Source organism: Aethalodelphis obliquidens, unplaced genomic scaffold (assembly GCF_003676395.1).
Source record: "Aethalodelphis obliquidens isolate GAN/ISIS:26980383/991018 unplaced genomic scaffold, ASM367639v1 scaffold61, whole genome shotgun sequence".
NCBI lineage: Eukaryota > Metazoa > Chordata > Mammalia > Artiodactyla > Delphinidae > Aethalodelphis > Aethalodelphis obliquidens.
In genome coordinates, this window is record NW_020838005.1 from 157,858 (window position 1) to 172,442 (window position 14,585).

General features: G+C 56.7%; 2 protein-coding genes across 3 annotated transcripts in view; one reads left to right on the plus strand and one right to left on the minus strand.

Annotated features, from left to right (window-relative positions):
- Window positions 1–794: 794 nt before the first annotated feature.
- On the plus strand, window positions 795–10,265 carry R3HCC1 (R3H domain and coiled-coil containing 1). Its single transcript, XM_027087950.1, has 9 exons — window positions 795–811; window positions 876–1,053; window positions 1,395–1,522; window positions 3,311–3,448; window positions 4,174–4,771; window positions 5,730–5,902; window positions 7,159–7,229; window positions 8,958–9,053; window positions 9,943–10,265. The coding sequence occupies exons 1-9, from the start codon at window positions 795–797 to the stop codon at window positions 10,077–10,079; spliced, it is 1,536 nt and encodes a 511-aa protein (XP_026943751.1). The 3' UTR covers window positions 10,080–10,265.
- Window positions 10,266–11,217: 952 nt separating this feature from the next.
- LOXL2 (lysyl oxidase like 2) overlaps window positions 11,218–14,585 on the minus strand; it is a 102,262-nt gene continuing 98,894 nt past the window's right edge. For both annotated transcript variants that reach the window (XM_027087862.1, XM_027087863.1), the window contains 2 exons: window positions 12,886–12,997; window positions 11,218–12,154 (listed from right to left, as the gene is read on the minus strand). In XM_027087862.1, the coding sequence (XP_026943663.1) occupies window positions 12,075–12,154; window positions 12,886–12,997 (192 nt within the window). In that variant the 3' untranslated portion in view covers window positions 11,218–12,074. The remainder of the gene's footprint in view (window positions 12,155–12,885; window positions 12,998–14,585) is intronic.

Consider the following 14,585-nt stretch of genomic DNA (forward strand, 5'->3'; position numbering starts at 1 on the left):
CCCAGCGGCCATGGCTCACGGGCCCAGCCGCTCCGCAGCATGTGGGATCTTCCCGGACCGGGGCACGAACCCGTGTCCCCTGCATCGGCAGGCGGACTCTCAACCACTGCGCCACCAGGGAAGCCCAAGATCCTTTTTATTCTTGAAAAACTATCCAGAAAGATAGTTTTTGTAAATGTGATATAATACCACCATCTTTTTAAAGAAATACTCTGGAAAAAACTGTAAGAGAGCAAAATGCATCTTAATTTTTCTTCATTTTTCTGTTCCCAGCTTTTCCGACCTGGCCTTTTGAGGGACACTCTCTCTGTGGCCTTGCCCATAGCCTACTTCAGGGCCCACTCAGACTGTCCACCCCTGTACTAAAACCTGGGTCTTCAATGCTGTTAACTCAGGGGCCCACTTGATTCAGGATGATAAAAGGCTTACATTTCAGCAGCTTTCAGGGAAGAGGAGGATTTCAACCCTGGTCTCCTAGATTATAACAGCCCATCCTACACTGTCTGATGGGAAGTATTTCAAATCCTATTTAAGTGGTGGGTGCTGGAGTCATTTTTAGATGTAGCAAGGTAGTATAATTTGATGGCCTGCAAATCACCATTCTAGTGTCTACCCCGCCCTGTTACCCAAAGGCTAGTACACCTTGTCAGTGACCCTTTGGTGTGAGTTGGACCTCTTTGCAGGTTCCATAAATAAGGGTCAAGGAAGGGCAGCGGTGGTCAAAGGGTGATGAAATTCTTGGTGTCCAGAAACTTCCTATTTATTCCTCTTTTACGTTCCTAGGGAGGGGAACAATGAACCGGAAAATCTGGTATCCCCACGACCTAGCATATAGGAGCCACCTCAAAGTATTTGCCAAACTTAATTGATCCTAGGAGACAGTGTGCCCTCCGGGGCAAACCAATCAAGAACACGCCTCTGTCGTTGCTGCCATGCCTCCTCCGGGACGCATGGTGGCGCTGCGCCTCCGCCGAGGTCCGCGGCGCGGACTCCAGGGCGCGCAGGCTTCTGGGGACCCTCAGAGCTGCGGCCGCGACGCGCGGGGCGCCTGCGGTGAGTGCGGCGGGCGGGCCTGAGGGCGGGTCGCCCCGCTTGCTGGCTCGCAGCAGGCCTAGCGCTACCCCCGGGCCTCTCGCTTACGGGCCGGGGAGTGTCGATCGCGTCGGCTGAGCAGGCCCGAGGCGGCGGCGCGCGAGCCCGGGGACAGCGAAAGCGAGCGCAGCTGGGGCCGGGAGACCCCTGGCTGCCCCACTACTGCCCTGCCTAGCGACCCTCGCCACGTCCCTTCCCCGCCTCGGAGCCCGGCTCCTCTCCGATAGGAGGAGAGACCTTGGCCTTGGTCTAGGGTGGGCCCGGGAGGCGCTCTGATCGCGGCCGTGTCCGTTGCCCCGCAGGTTCTCCCACCTGTCACCCTGGCCCTTCTCTGCTTGGACGGCGTCTTCCTCTCCTCAGCCGAGAATGACTTCGTGCACCGCATCCAGGAGGAGCTGGACCGCTTCCTGCTGCAGAAGCAGCTGTCAAAGTAAGCTGGTGTGATGGTGGCGTCGGGCCCTGGGCTGCTGAAAAGGTCGGGGTTCGCCCAGAGCCTCCTGTGCCCCTTTGCCCAGTGGTGCATCCAAAGTAACGGGCTCGCAGCTGGCTCTGACCTTGGCCTTTAGGTTTAATAATCTGCTCTCAGGCCTCTCCCAGCTGCATCTTTCTTTTTAAAAAATTTTTTAATTATCTATTTTATACATATTAGTGTATATGTGTCAATCCCAATCTCCCAGTTCGTATCCCGCCCCCCCCCGGTGTCCATACGTTTGTTCTCTACATGTGTGTCTTTATTTCTGCCTTGCAAACTGGTTCATCTGTACCATTTTTCTAGATTACACATATATACGTTAATATACGATATTTGTTTTTCTCTTTCTGACTTACTTCACTCTGTATGACAGTCTCTAGATCCATCCACGCCTCTACAAATGACCCAATTTCATTCCTTTTATGGCTGAGTAATATTCCATTGTATATATGTACCACATCTTCTTTATCCATTCGTCTGTTGATGGGCATTTAGGTTGCTTCCATGACCTGGTAAATGGTGCTGCAATGAACATTGGGGTGCATGTGTCTTTCTGAATTATGGTTTTCTCAGGGTATATGCCCAGGAGTGGGATTGCTGGGTCATATGGTAATTCTATTTTTAGTTTTTTAAGGACCCTCCATACCGTTCTCCATAGTGACTGTATCAATTTACATTCCCACCAACAGTGCAAGAGGGTTCCCTTTTCTCCACACCCTCTCCAGCATTTATTGTTTGTAGATTTTCTGATGATACCCATTCTAACTGGTGTGAGGTGATACCTCATTGTAGTTTTGATTTGCATTTCTCTAATAATTAGTGATGTTGAGCAGCTTTTCATGTGCCTCTTGGCCATCTGTCTGTCTCGGAGAAATGCCTGTTTAGGTCTTCTGCCCATTTTTAGATTGGGTTGTTTGTTTTTTTAATATTGAGCTGCATGAGCTGTTTATGTATTTTGGAGATTAATCCTTTGTCCGTTGATTCATTTGCAAATATTTTCTCCCATTCTGAGGGTTGTCTTTTCGCCTTGTTTACGGCTTCCTTTGCTTTGCAAAAGCTTTTAAGTTTCATTAGGTCCCATATGTTTATTATTGTTTTTATTTCCATTACTCTAGGAGATGGGTCAGAAAAGATCTTGCTGTGATTTATGTCAAAGAGTTCTTCCTATGTTTTCTTCTAAGTGTTTTATAGTGTCTGGTCTTACATTTAGGTCTTTAATCAATTTTGAGTTTATTTTTGTGTATGGTGTTAGGGAGTGTTCTAATTTCATTCTTTTACGTGTAGCTGCCCAGTTTTCCCAGCACCACTTATTGAAGAGACTGCCTTTTCTCCATTGTATATCCTTGCCTCCTTTGTCATAGATTAGTTGACCATAGGTGTGTGGGTTTATCTCTGGGCTTTCTATCCTGTTCCATTGATTTATATTTCTGTTTTTGTGCCAAGACACTAATATATTGTCTTGATTACTGTAGCTTTGTAGTATAGTCTGAAGCCAGCTGCACCGTTCACTTGTAACCCTGAGCATCACCCGAGACCGAAGGGGCCCAGCACTGGAAGGGGAGTGGGGCCAGTAGCTCCCTGTCGTAACCTCTATCGGCAGGTCCTTTGCAGTCAGCCTGGGACCCGAGGGGGCAGAGGGAGCCTAGTGTTTAAGCCACCGTTAAACTGGGAGTGGACTCGGTGGGGCTCAGGCCTGGGGGCTGCACCTGGAGCCCCTGCTCAGCACCCCGTCCCGTTTATCCCCAGGGTCCTTCTCTTCCCCCCACTCTCCAGTCGCCTCCGGTACTTGATCCACAGGACAGCAGAGAATTTTGATCTTTTGAGCAGCTTCTCTGTTGGGGAGGGCTGGAGGAGGAGGACGGTCATCTGTCACGTGGACATCAGGTGTGTATCCTGCCTCCTTGGAGGCCCCTCAGCAGCTGTTTGAGCGGGGTGCGGGGGTTGGGGGCTGGTCGGTTGAGCTGGTCAGTGTCTGAGAGGGAACCAGGGCCGGGAGCCCCCAGGCCGCCACCTCTGTCCCCAGCCTCAGGTGCTTAGAGTCAGTGCTGCTTTCTGCTCCAGCAGCGGCGTAGATGTGCATTGTTTGTGGAATTCCTTTAGCAAATTCAGCTTATGCACGCTGGGCCAGAAGAGAGAAAGAGAGAGTGGTTTAAACAGCGGAGGTGTCTGCCCAGCGTTGCTCTCAGTGAGCTTGTGCCCCGCAGAGGCTACGGAACGTGCAAGTACATCTGGGCTTTCACTCACCTGTTTCCACGTGCCTCTTGCAGGATCTTATCATGATGACTGTGATCCTAGCTTTGAAAGTTACATATTTTTTTAATAACGCAGTTCCTAAATGCTAGTACGCACCTTACCCTGTGAGTAAGCGAAGGCTCGGCGGTCTCATATTCGGTTTATAACACTGGAGGGAGAGCTGACTGCTTCGGGCTTGTTCAGGGCATCCAGCCTCCACTCTGATGCCTTGTTAAGGTGTTCTTGAGGGTCATTTTGGCTTTGGTTTTTGCCCAAGGCTGACTTGAGAGCCTCGTGCCTGAATGGCAGGTCGCTCCAGTAAACCATTTTCCTTGGGGCCCAAACACCGCCCTGATCACCGCCTGCTCCTGCTGCAGGTTACCCGGTTCAGATGGGCTCTCTGGCCCCTGCCGCCCTCCTGCTTCCCACCCTAGCAAGTACCGAGGTCCGAGGTCCACCTCAAGCCAGGGAGCGGCTGCTGGTCCCCGAGGAGCGCGGGCCGGCCGGTGGCATCGTGGACGCAAGCCGGACCAGGCTTTGTATGTGCCCCGGGCGCTGCGCAGGCGAGAAGAATGGGTGCCCCTCCCGGCCCCAGGGCTTCAGGGAGATGCTCCAGCTGGCGGGCTCCCAGAAGAGCCCGATGATATCCGTGCCAGGGACCCCACCTCCGATCAGGAACTTCCTGTGTTGGCGACTCAGGCAGCAGAGGTCCGAAAAGGCCGTAGCAAAAGTGAGAACGAGTCACTGCCAGACCCAGTGGCCACTGAGTCCCCAGGACCAGAGGATCACTCAGGGACGGGAGACAGGTCGGAGTCGGACACACAGCCTGGGCCCGGTCTGCAGCCAGACTTGGAAGACGGGAGTGGGAGTGAGCTGGAGAGGAGCCTGGCGGCAGAGAAGGAAGAGGACGAGGTGGAAGAGGAGGGGCCGGGCAGCTGCTCCGAGGAGGACGATTACAGTGAGCTGCTGCAGGAGGTGATGAGGCTCTTAAGCCCGGAAAAGGGAGGGCGGAAGTGAGGTGGGTGTAGTCGAGGGTGGATGGGGGCCGAGGGTCATGGTGTGGAGGGGTGGGGGGGCGGGTGCTGGCTGAGCAGGCCTGGGTGTTGGGTGATAGGGGTCCCTTAGGAGATGTGCGGGGAGGGACACAGGGGCCTTGCCCACAGGAGTCAGGACTGACACTGCAGAGGGCAGGAGGCTCAGGGTCTGGGATCAGGGGTGTGGAATTCGGTCCCAGCTCAATCATGTAGGTGCTCTTCGACGGTGGGCAAGTCATTTGGCTTTTCTTAGTCTCAGTTTCCTCATCTGAAAAAATAGCAGGTAATGATACACACGGCCCAGGGTAACATAGATGTGCCCATGCTACAGAATGCACTGCAGATGTTGGTCATGAAAATCACTCTTCTGCCTGAAGCTTTGTCTTACAGATCTTGTACCCTTGGAACTGTGTGTCATGTGTCCGCCCCTGAGCCTGGCCGCGGTGTCAGTTGGGAGGGCGGGCATGTATCGCTATTTTACAGATGAAGGATGGACGCCAGAAAGCCTTGCTTATTATCACATCATTAATGAGAGAAGGAAAGATCCTGGGCCTGCCCAGCTCTGTGACTCACTGATGGCAACTTGGGGCAAAATTACTTAATTCGTTGACTCAGCTTACCCATCTGTAAAGTGGGCCTATAGAATAGGGTTTTCGGGATTCTGTGAAACATGATGTGTGTCCGTGCCAGTCACCCAGTGGGGACTCCCCTAAAACTCATGCTTCTCCATCTTCTGGCCCAGTCTGCCATCCTGCTGTCTTTCCCAGACCCCTACCCGGGGTGCTCACCTCCCTATCTACCCAGAAGCCTGCAGGACTCTCAGCGTGTGATTTTGAGAGCAGTCATTTGGAGTCACGTGTGTCAGAGCTCCCCTCGCTAAAGGGTCTGATCTCTCCCAGATAACGGACAACCTGACCGAGAAGGAGATTCAGGTAGAGAAGATCCACATGGACACGTCCTCCTTCGCAGAGGAGCTGCCTGGAGAGAAGGATTTTGCCCACGTGGTGGAGATCTATGACTTTGAGCCGGCGCTCAAGACCGAGGACCTGCTGGCAGCCTTTTCCGAGTTCCAGTGAGAGGCTTCGGGGAGGTGGGGAGGAGGGGGTGCCCAGCTTCTGGAGAGGAGCCAGGACAGCCCTTTGTTGTGGGGGACAGTTGCCTGCCCCTCCCCCGGTGCCCAACGATCTAGAAAGAAAGGCAGGAAGTGGACGTGGTTGCTCTGGGCTCCATCCTCCTGGGCAGTTGGCTTGCTGGCCGTGACTTTGTGGAGGAGGAGAGCTGACGTTTCAGTTGCAGACACTCTCCAGAGGCCCGAGACCTGGTCCTGCTGGCACCGGGCAGCAGATCTCCGTCCCGGCACCCCCACACCCACGTGGTGGCCAGGACCCGGCGGGGCCCCTGCCTCTCCTGCTCCACGAGCAGCCACCCGTCGGTCAGTCAGCAGGATGGGGCCATTTCCAGGCAGGAACTATTCCTGGGGTGAACTGGGCTTGAGCGGCCCTGGGGCAGGGTCTGGTGGAGATGGGAGATGGGGATATAGTGAGAGAAAGATTTCTCTTGTTTCCCCGAATTCCTTGGATCCAAATCCAATCTCTTCTCCTTTTTTCTTTTTCTTCCTCCAAATGCTCATTTTCTTTTCTCCAGTCCTCCTTCTCTTTTCCTGCTTAGGCTTTAAAAACATCCCTTTCTTCAGGGCCCCCTTTCTGACTGCTTCCCGAACAGCCTCCCCTTCCCTCCCCAAGCCTGAGCTGGTGGACAGCTCGAGGGGCTCATCAGTTCTCCACCCCTGAGGGCGGAGCCAGACCGGGGCCACTGGTGGTTTCCTTGGCCGGCGTGGCGGTGCCACGGAGAAGCCGTGAGCCCCGGGACTGCTCTGGCTTCCCACGGGGCCCAGACTCAGGGGTGCTTTCCTGAGCAGCAGAAAGAAAGTCGAACAGGGGCAGTTGCATTGACACGCTTGTATTAGGTCCTGTGCCCACCACACAAACCCTTTGCCTGCAGCCTCAGACCCCATGCCCTTGGCCTGGCGTGACGGCACCGGTGAGGAGCCCCCTTCGCCCTTGGCATTGTGTTCTACGAGCTTTGCATCCGGGCTTCCTCAGTTCTAGGAGTGGGGGCCCCATCCGACCACGGGGCTGGTGTCTCTTTCTGAGGCTGACTGTCTGGTCTTCAGAGGAAGTCTGTGCCCGACGGCCGTCTCCTTCCCAGAGGAGACGGAACTAGTCTTGGGCTCAGAGTGTTTGAGGGTTGGAGGTGGGAGGGCACTTCCTGTAGCAGGAGGGGTTTTGCCCATTTGCTTGCCTCATCACTCTGTCTCTTCCCCGGCAGAGACAAGGGGTTCAAGATCCAGTGGGTGGACGACACACACGCGCTTGGGGTCTTTCCCTGCCTGGTTTCAGGTGAGGCGGGCCCTCCTCTGATTGCCGTTGGGGAGGGCGGGAGCCTAGGTTTCCCTAGTGGGGATCCCCCAGGTCAGGGTGCAGGCTACCCTGAGCCGGCGGACTGGCAGGGTGTCTCCCAGACCCTCCAGAAGTCCTGGGGGGCAGAGCAGGAGCTGGGCCAGGAAGCTCACGGCCTCGCCTGTTCATCTTCTTGCCTTCAGTTCGGAGGTTTCAGATTCAGGTGACCTTAACTGAGCATGTAGGGCCAAGCCCTACGGACTAACACATACTAAATGAAAGCATATGAAGGCACCATTTTTTATTTTTATAAATTTATTTATTTTATTTTTGGCTGTGTTGGGTCTTCATTGTTGTGTGCGGGCTTTCTCTAGTTGCGGTGAGCGGGGGCTGCTCTTCGTTGCTGTGCGTGGGCTCTAGGCGCGTGGGCTTCAGTAGTTGTGGCGAGCAGGCTCAGTAGCTGTGGCTCGCGGGCTCTAGAGCACAGGCTCAGTAGTTGTGGTGCACAGGCTTAGTTGCTCCGCGGCATGTGGGATCTTCCCGGACCAGGGCTCGAACCCGTGTCCACTGCATTGGCAGGCGGATTCTTAACCACTGCGCCACCAGGGAAGTCCCGAAGGTGCCATTTTTATAGGTCAAAAGCATTCAAATATGGCAATTTCACACGGTTTGAGCAGATGCGTCTCATTCCGTTTTCATTACAGCGCCAAGAAGTAGGTCAGGTGACCCCTATTTCACAGATGGGGAGACTGAGTTCCCTGGATGTCAGTGTGTGGTCAGGGTTACAAAGACTCTTGGCGTCAGAGCTGGGGAGGCCAGCCAGCCTCCTGGCTGTAGCCCTGGACGGTGCCCGTCCTCCGTCTTGGCCACTTTCCGGAGCTGCCCCTGCCACGCCACTGCTCAGTTTGGGTGTATTTGTAAAGAGTTGGTACCCCGCCGCCCTTGGCTGGGTTCTCAAAACAACAGCTTCTGAACACAGAGCTGGGAGTGACCACGGCTGGGGTGGGCCCAGTTCTCAGGAGAGGCTGGGGTTTCAGGGAAGGGGGGCAGTGTCTAGGGAGCAAGAGGACTGGGGCGAAGTAGGGGCGTCAACCCCAGGGAGGGAACCACTGAAAGAGAGGCGGGGGCAGGGGGAGGCCCAGAGGCTTTCTGGTCCGCGGAAAGGAGGAACAGTGGGCTAGGTGTGGCCACGGCTGCCTTCCAGGCTCCACCAAGCTGTGTGGCACGGGCGGCCACGTCCTGGCCCCAGTTTCCTCATCCCTACGGCGGCTTGGACCCGAAGCCCCTCCCAGCTCTGACCTGCTGTGTCTGTTAAGTGGCCTGAGTGCTCCAAGACCTGGCACAGCTTGGGGCAGTGAGGGCACGTGCCCTGGGAGGGTCTCGAGTCGGGGAAGGGTGGCGTTTGTTTTAAGTTCCCAGGCTTTGGAAGGCGGGGGCCTGCCTCTCCTGACGTCAGAACTGTAGGCTCCTGCGGCTCCCGACCAGCCCGGGGCAGGAACCTGGAAGCTGGGCTCCGAGCGGGCTGTGCACCTGAGAGCATGGGTGGCCCCGTGCAGGTCTGCGGGCTCGGGGGGCGAGGCCAGCTCATGGGGCAGCCCTGTCCCTGAGCTCTGAATGGGTGTACAGAGCAGCTGCGTGGGCCTCGGGGTGACACTCGTGCTCCTGGGTCCTGCGGAGGCCTCAGCAGGAGGAAGAGGGCATGGCTCCAGATCTGTTGTCTTTCCACAGCTGCTGAGGCCCTGACCAGGGATTTCTCCACGCTCAAGATCCGGCCCCTGACGCAGGGAACCAAGCAGTCCAAGCTGAAGGCCCTGCAGAGGCCAAGTAAGGGAGCCTGTGGTCTGGGTGGGAGGGCTGTGCGCGTGTTCGGTTGGGCGGGGCGGGCCCTTCCCTCCGATTCCCTCCCCTCTTCAGTTCTCTGCTTTAGGGCTCCTGGGCTGCAGTGGCCAGTGGGGTGCTCCTCCCCACCCCAGGGGGGCCCCTCAGCAGTGCTGTCTGCCAGCTGCTCTGTCCCGGGCTTGCCCTCCGCTCACACCTCTCGTGCTGTGGCTTGGGGGGAAGGTTGGTCTTTCTGTGCGGCCGTGGAAGCCGTGTTTTGCTGTAGGGTAAAAAGCTTGGGCTTCCGTGTGATCCTGGCTCTGGCACTTCTGTAAGTTGGCCTTGAGCAAGTCACCTAACGTCTGCGACATAAGCACTGGGGTGAATAAGAAAGCCTGGCACACGTGCCCGCAGCGGTGAGGGGCACACAGGAGATGCCGTATAAATGACATCTCCTCCCCTTTCCTCTCCTCCTTCCAGAAGCACGAGGGGCGCGTTAGAGGCCAGTTTTCCATGGCTGCAAAGCAGTGGCTGCAAAACTGGCCTGGGAGAAGCCTGCCGGGGCGGTCCACATTCTTGTGGGTTACGTGGGCTTTGTCCCAGACTCCTTGGGGACAATAAACATCCTGTCTGTTGACCCAAGAGCTCCAGGTGTCCCATCCTGATTTGCTTTCCCTAGGGGTAGACAGGATTAACACTGCCGCCACAGAGAAACAGGGAGGGCGCAGAGAGGTGATAGGATTAGTCAGGACCCCACAGGGGGCCTGGAGCCCTAGGCGGCCCCCTCTCACCAGCATCTGGTCCTGCTCTAATGGCCTCTGAGGCCGCTGTGTTGCTGGGAGGAGAGGCCATAGCCTTGAATTCAAGTCCGCACCCCATGGGGCTTTCCTTTTAGAGCTTCTGCGTCTGGCAAAGGAGAGACCACAGACAAACACAGCCGTGGCCCGGAGGCTGGTGGCCCGGGCCCTGGGGCTCCAACACAGAAAGAAAGAGCGGCCCGCTGTGGAGCCTTCCCCGACCCTGAGGCCCTGAGAGGCCCAGGCGGCTTGGATTGGCGCCCCCCGACCCCCTCGTCAGCTGGGGCCCCAACACCGCAAGCCTTTACACGCACCAGAGCAGCCCTGAGCCATCCTTGGGGCATCACTGTGGGGCATGGGGGGCTTTACCTTGATCTAGTTCCAGAAGTTGAGAAAAAAATAAAAATGTAAGAATTGTTAACGTGATTGCTTCAAAATGGGATGGTCTGCCGCTGGACACTAGGGGGCGCTGCTCGTTTCCCATTTGAGACCTGCTCTCCTCACTCTAGTTGACTGGGCTCGAGGATCCAGCTGGGCCTCGAAGGCATTTTTGCGCAGAGCCTGCCCAGCTTGGGGGTGTAGGTTACACCTGTTGTGTGACACATGCCCAGTCTCCCCCAGAGCAGCTGTGGGCTATTGGCAGTGCTGCAGGCACCCCCCTCTTTGGACTGGTCCCAGTGTTACCAGTGGTGTGGGTTACACGGGTGGGGGTGGGGGGGTCCTTGCGGAAATAAACACGAACAAGCCAAGAGGCGAAATCTGAAATGCCCGCCGAGTTCTCTCCCCTCCCTGGAACGGCGGGGAGGGCAGCTTTGTGCGGACAAGGCCCCAGCACACTCCTCTTTCCGGTTTGGGCGGAGTTGGTGCCGAGCGGTCCTGCCTGGCGCTCTGAGGTCATCGTGGACCCCTCGATTTGCTGGGCCACAGCGTGCTATGACACAGAGGGAGCTCTGCGCCTGGGGGGAGAGTGGCTGGCTCGGGGTCCACCCTCACTGCACCCCGGGGACCCATGATCTACTTGACTCCCCCTCCCCCAGAGCCTGAGACTTAAGTCTAGGTGTCCCATCTGGTCCTCACACAACCACCGTGGCCCTGACACATTTCACTAAAACACAAGAGCTGAAGAAAGGCTGAGGCCTCTGTTTCTGTGGATTTTCCTGACCTCCTTAGACCGCGGCTCTCGGCAGGAGTTGCCCTTCCTCTGTGGTGTGCGTTGAATGAGGCCCCTGTGGCCACGCCGGACGGGAGGGGCCCAGGAACTCAACGTCCCTGCAGGAGAGCACATGTCAGGGTGCCAAGCTCCCTGACTGCCGACTAGGGAAGGGAGCTCTGCTGCTCAGGGGCTGCGTGCAGAGGCCCAAATGAAACACACATGCAGGTCATAAATCTTTTATTCCAAGTTTCAAGTATGTGTAAGTGTCTGTGGTGACACATGGCGATCGGTAAGTGTCCTCATCACCCAGGACCCTGGTTATAGCACCGTTGAATCAGTTACAGAACTGGAAGGACAGAAAGAGAAGTCACTTACACAGGCGGGCTGCTTTTCTTCTGAGCTATACTTTCAAAGGCCCAGATGCCCAATATGAAATGCCACTAAATTTGTGTTTCAAAGTCTGTGAAAATAGAATATAATAATAGTATCTTGAAAAATAAGAGGACACGGGGGTGTGTGGGGGAGAGAAGTACCAGCTCTGAGCTCACTGAATCAGAAGACGTGTGGCAGCATTATTTATATGTGTGGATAGAATAGAAGCAGTTTGTTTAATTGGAAGAGAAGTCTAGCTACTCCAGTTGGCTGGAAACGACCTAAGAGGAGGAGAAATGGGATTCATCCAGACCTCCTCGGGTTGATCACTCACGTTGCCAGCATGTAACTTGAGAAGAAAATGGCCCCATGTTATCTGTGGTGAGCCAGGCAGGTGGTGAGACTCGGAGTGGACTGTGCTTAGGATGGGACAAGCTGGTGACAACCTGTGCGCTGGGGTCCTGGACAGGATGGCTCTCCGTTGGCACTGCTCCCACAGCCCCGTGGACAAGCCCCAGCCCCAGAGGCCTTCCCAGCCTGCAGGTGTCAGGAACACGCCTTCCTCGCCTTCCTCCTGAGCCCGGCTGGGGCTGCAGGGGGTCGAGACAGGCGGGCCGGGCTGGATGAAGGGGAGCAGGGCGAGGCTGTCGGTCGTTGGGGAAGATGCACTGTGGCCCAAAGGCAGGAGGTGACCATGTCACTGCTTTACCGCGTGGAGAGCTGGTTATTTATGAGTCCACTGAAGTGTTCAAACTTTTTTTCTGTCTCTTCACTGAAGGAACCACCTGAGGGGTGGGCATCAGGGAGACAAGAGTTTGGCAAACCGGATGCACAGGTCACAGGGTCCCTGGGCCACCACCCTCCTCGGGCGGCCACCTCTATGTGACACCCCCAGGGCAGCGACAGGTGCTGGCCATCTCTAGGGCCAGGCCCATGTCAGCTGCTCTGTCAAAGTCGAGTGAAGGAGCGAGTAAATCTAGTGCTTTTCGTTTTCTCCTCCACCGAGAGCGAGGCCATCACTTTTCCCGCTCAGCCTCCCCTTTTGGAACCCAGGTTGTATAACGCGAGGAAAAGCTTCTTTACTGGCAACCAGAAGCCACAGTGGTTGACTAGCTTCTAGCTCTCGACAGGAAAACGATACAGAGCCTGCAAATTGCTGGCGCCCCCATATTTGAGGTCTCATGCGTAATGAGGTGGTAGCCTCAGCTCCAGCCCTGAAATAGCTTTGGGGTCTATGCTGGGCCGGCCTGGTTTCTGCCCCGTCCTTTCTCCTTAGCCAGAGCTGGCTATGAAAACCCGGTCTCCATCCAGGCCTGTGGTGTCTACAGTGTCCTTCCTGCGTGTGGAAACGCGAGGCTGGCCCCATTCCCTGAAGTCTTCACCCAAGTTAGGAAGCTGCTCTGGCTCCTGGAGAAAGTGGGGCAGCTCTTGCCTGTCTCCTGGAGTTGGGCTGCGGCGTGGGGGGACCTGGCAGGCCTGAGGCGCTGTGCTCCCCAGGAGGGCCCGGGGGCCTTACCTATGTGGCAGTTGTACATCCAGATGCGGTGGCCGTCATAGCGGGTCCTGCACTTCATGACGTTATTGGTGTAGTCAGACTCCGCCACCTCGTAGTTGGGGTTGATGACGACCTGGGGGAGAGTCTGGTTGGAGGGGGTCCCGCCCCGGCCACCCTCCGTCCCAGGCCCAGCTGAGATGCTGAGACCAGGCCTGCCCCCAGAGCCGGGCTGACCTCATGGAAGGGAGCAAGCATGGCCGGTGCTGTGTTCCAGAAGCAGCCTGGTGGGCGCAGAGCTGGTCGGAGATGAGGTCGGGGGTGGGGGGGCACGCAGAGGAGGGTGAGGCCTGGAGGAGTGAGACCTCTGCGCACCTCTGTCTGTCTCAGTGTAATTCACACACACACACACACACACACACACACACACACACACAGTCATACCCCGTCCTGGGTGCGCTGGGAGGTCTGGTACAGAGGCAGGAGCTGGGGCCTGGGGAGGCCACGGAACGGCTGTTGAAGGCGCCAGAAGGGAGCCGGGGAGTAGGATGTGCTGGGAGGGGTGGGGGCAAGGCCCGGGCGCTGTGGGGAGTTGGAGGGGGGCTGCCCTGGGTGCTGGAGACGACACTGCTCCCGGCGGTGTGACATTGGACATGTCCCTTCTGCTCTCCAGGCCTCGGTTTGCTCTAGGGGACCCCCAAGCCCTTCCCGCTCACCAGTGCAGGGCCTGGGCTCTCGGGGAGACTGGGCCTGCCTTGTCCCCCTTCCTCTGCATCATCCTAGGAAAGAGGGCACAGCCCAAAGGAGCAGGGGCAGGAAGACCGTCATTTTGAGGGGGCTTCTGAGAGCGGACAGAAAAGGGGGATTTGGGGTGAGGAACCCAGAGGAGAAAGGGGAGGGAGGGGGAGGGGGAGGGACAGAAGCTGGGCCTGGGGCTGTGGGCGAAGGTATGGAGGACACAATGGAGGCTTTTCCCGAGGGCCCTGCCACATGTGGAAGGGCTGAGAGCCCAGGGAGACAAGGGGGGCAGTGCTGCCCTAGGTCAGTGTGATGGGGGAGGGGTAGCCTGCTAGTTAAGGCCCATTCTGTAGGTTTGGGACCCTCAGGACCTTTCCCTCCAGAAGGGCCTGGGTGTGACCCTTTAGTAAGCTGGTTGGGCCCTGCCAGAGCTGCTGTGGGAAACGGGCCAGTGGGAGCCCCCAGCCCTGCATCCTGGCCAGTGCAGGCCATGCTGGGGGCTCCAGGCTACCACCGTGACTCTGTGTCTCTAGGTAAGGCTGGTCAATGTCCCGCTCTGGGGTGACCTTACTTTTCTTTGATCTCTTTTCTACCGGACAACCTTAGCTGTCCCCTGCCCCAGCCCATGCATGGCTCATAGACCAGGACGGACAAACCCCCTGCACCAAGGCCCGGGCAGCCCCTTGCCCATGGACAGCCGTGCCCTGAGGGAGCCCACCCAGGTGTCCCTGTGGGGTGACCGTGCGGGTAGTAGGGGCTATCAGGGCCTGCTTGACCCACTTGGGTGTGCAGTCCCATCAGACCCTCAGATATATGGTTTCCAATCTCGTGGGGATCACTGGCTTTAGTTCCTTAGACAAAGGACCTGCTGTGGTTTACAACAGCGAAGATGTGGAAGCAACCTAAGTGTTCATCAACAGGTGACTGGATAGAGACGTGGTACATATATACACAATGGACTACTACTCTGCCGGAAAAAAGAATGA

Coding starts and splice junctions, on each gene's coding strand:
- R3HCC1 (XM_027087950.1), top strand. Junction 1,523..3,310: donor CTGCAGAAGCAGCTGTCAAA/GTAAGCTGGTGT, acceptor GTTTATCCCCAG/GGTCCTTCTCTTCCCCCCAC. Junction 4,772..5,729: donor ACAGTGAGCTGCTGCAGGAG/GTGATGAGGCTC, acceptor GATCTCTCCCAG/ATAACGGACAACCTGACCGA.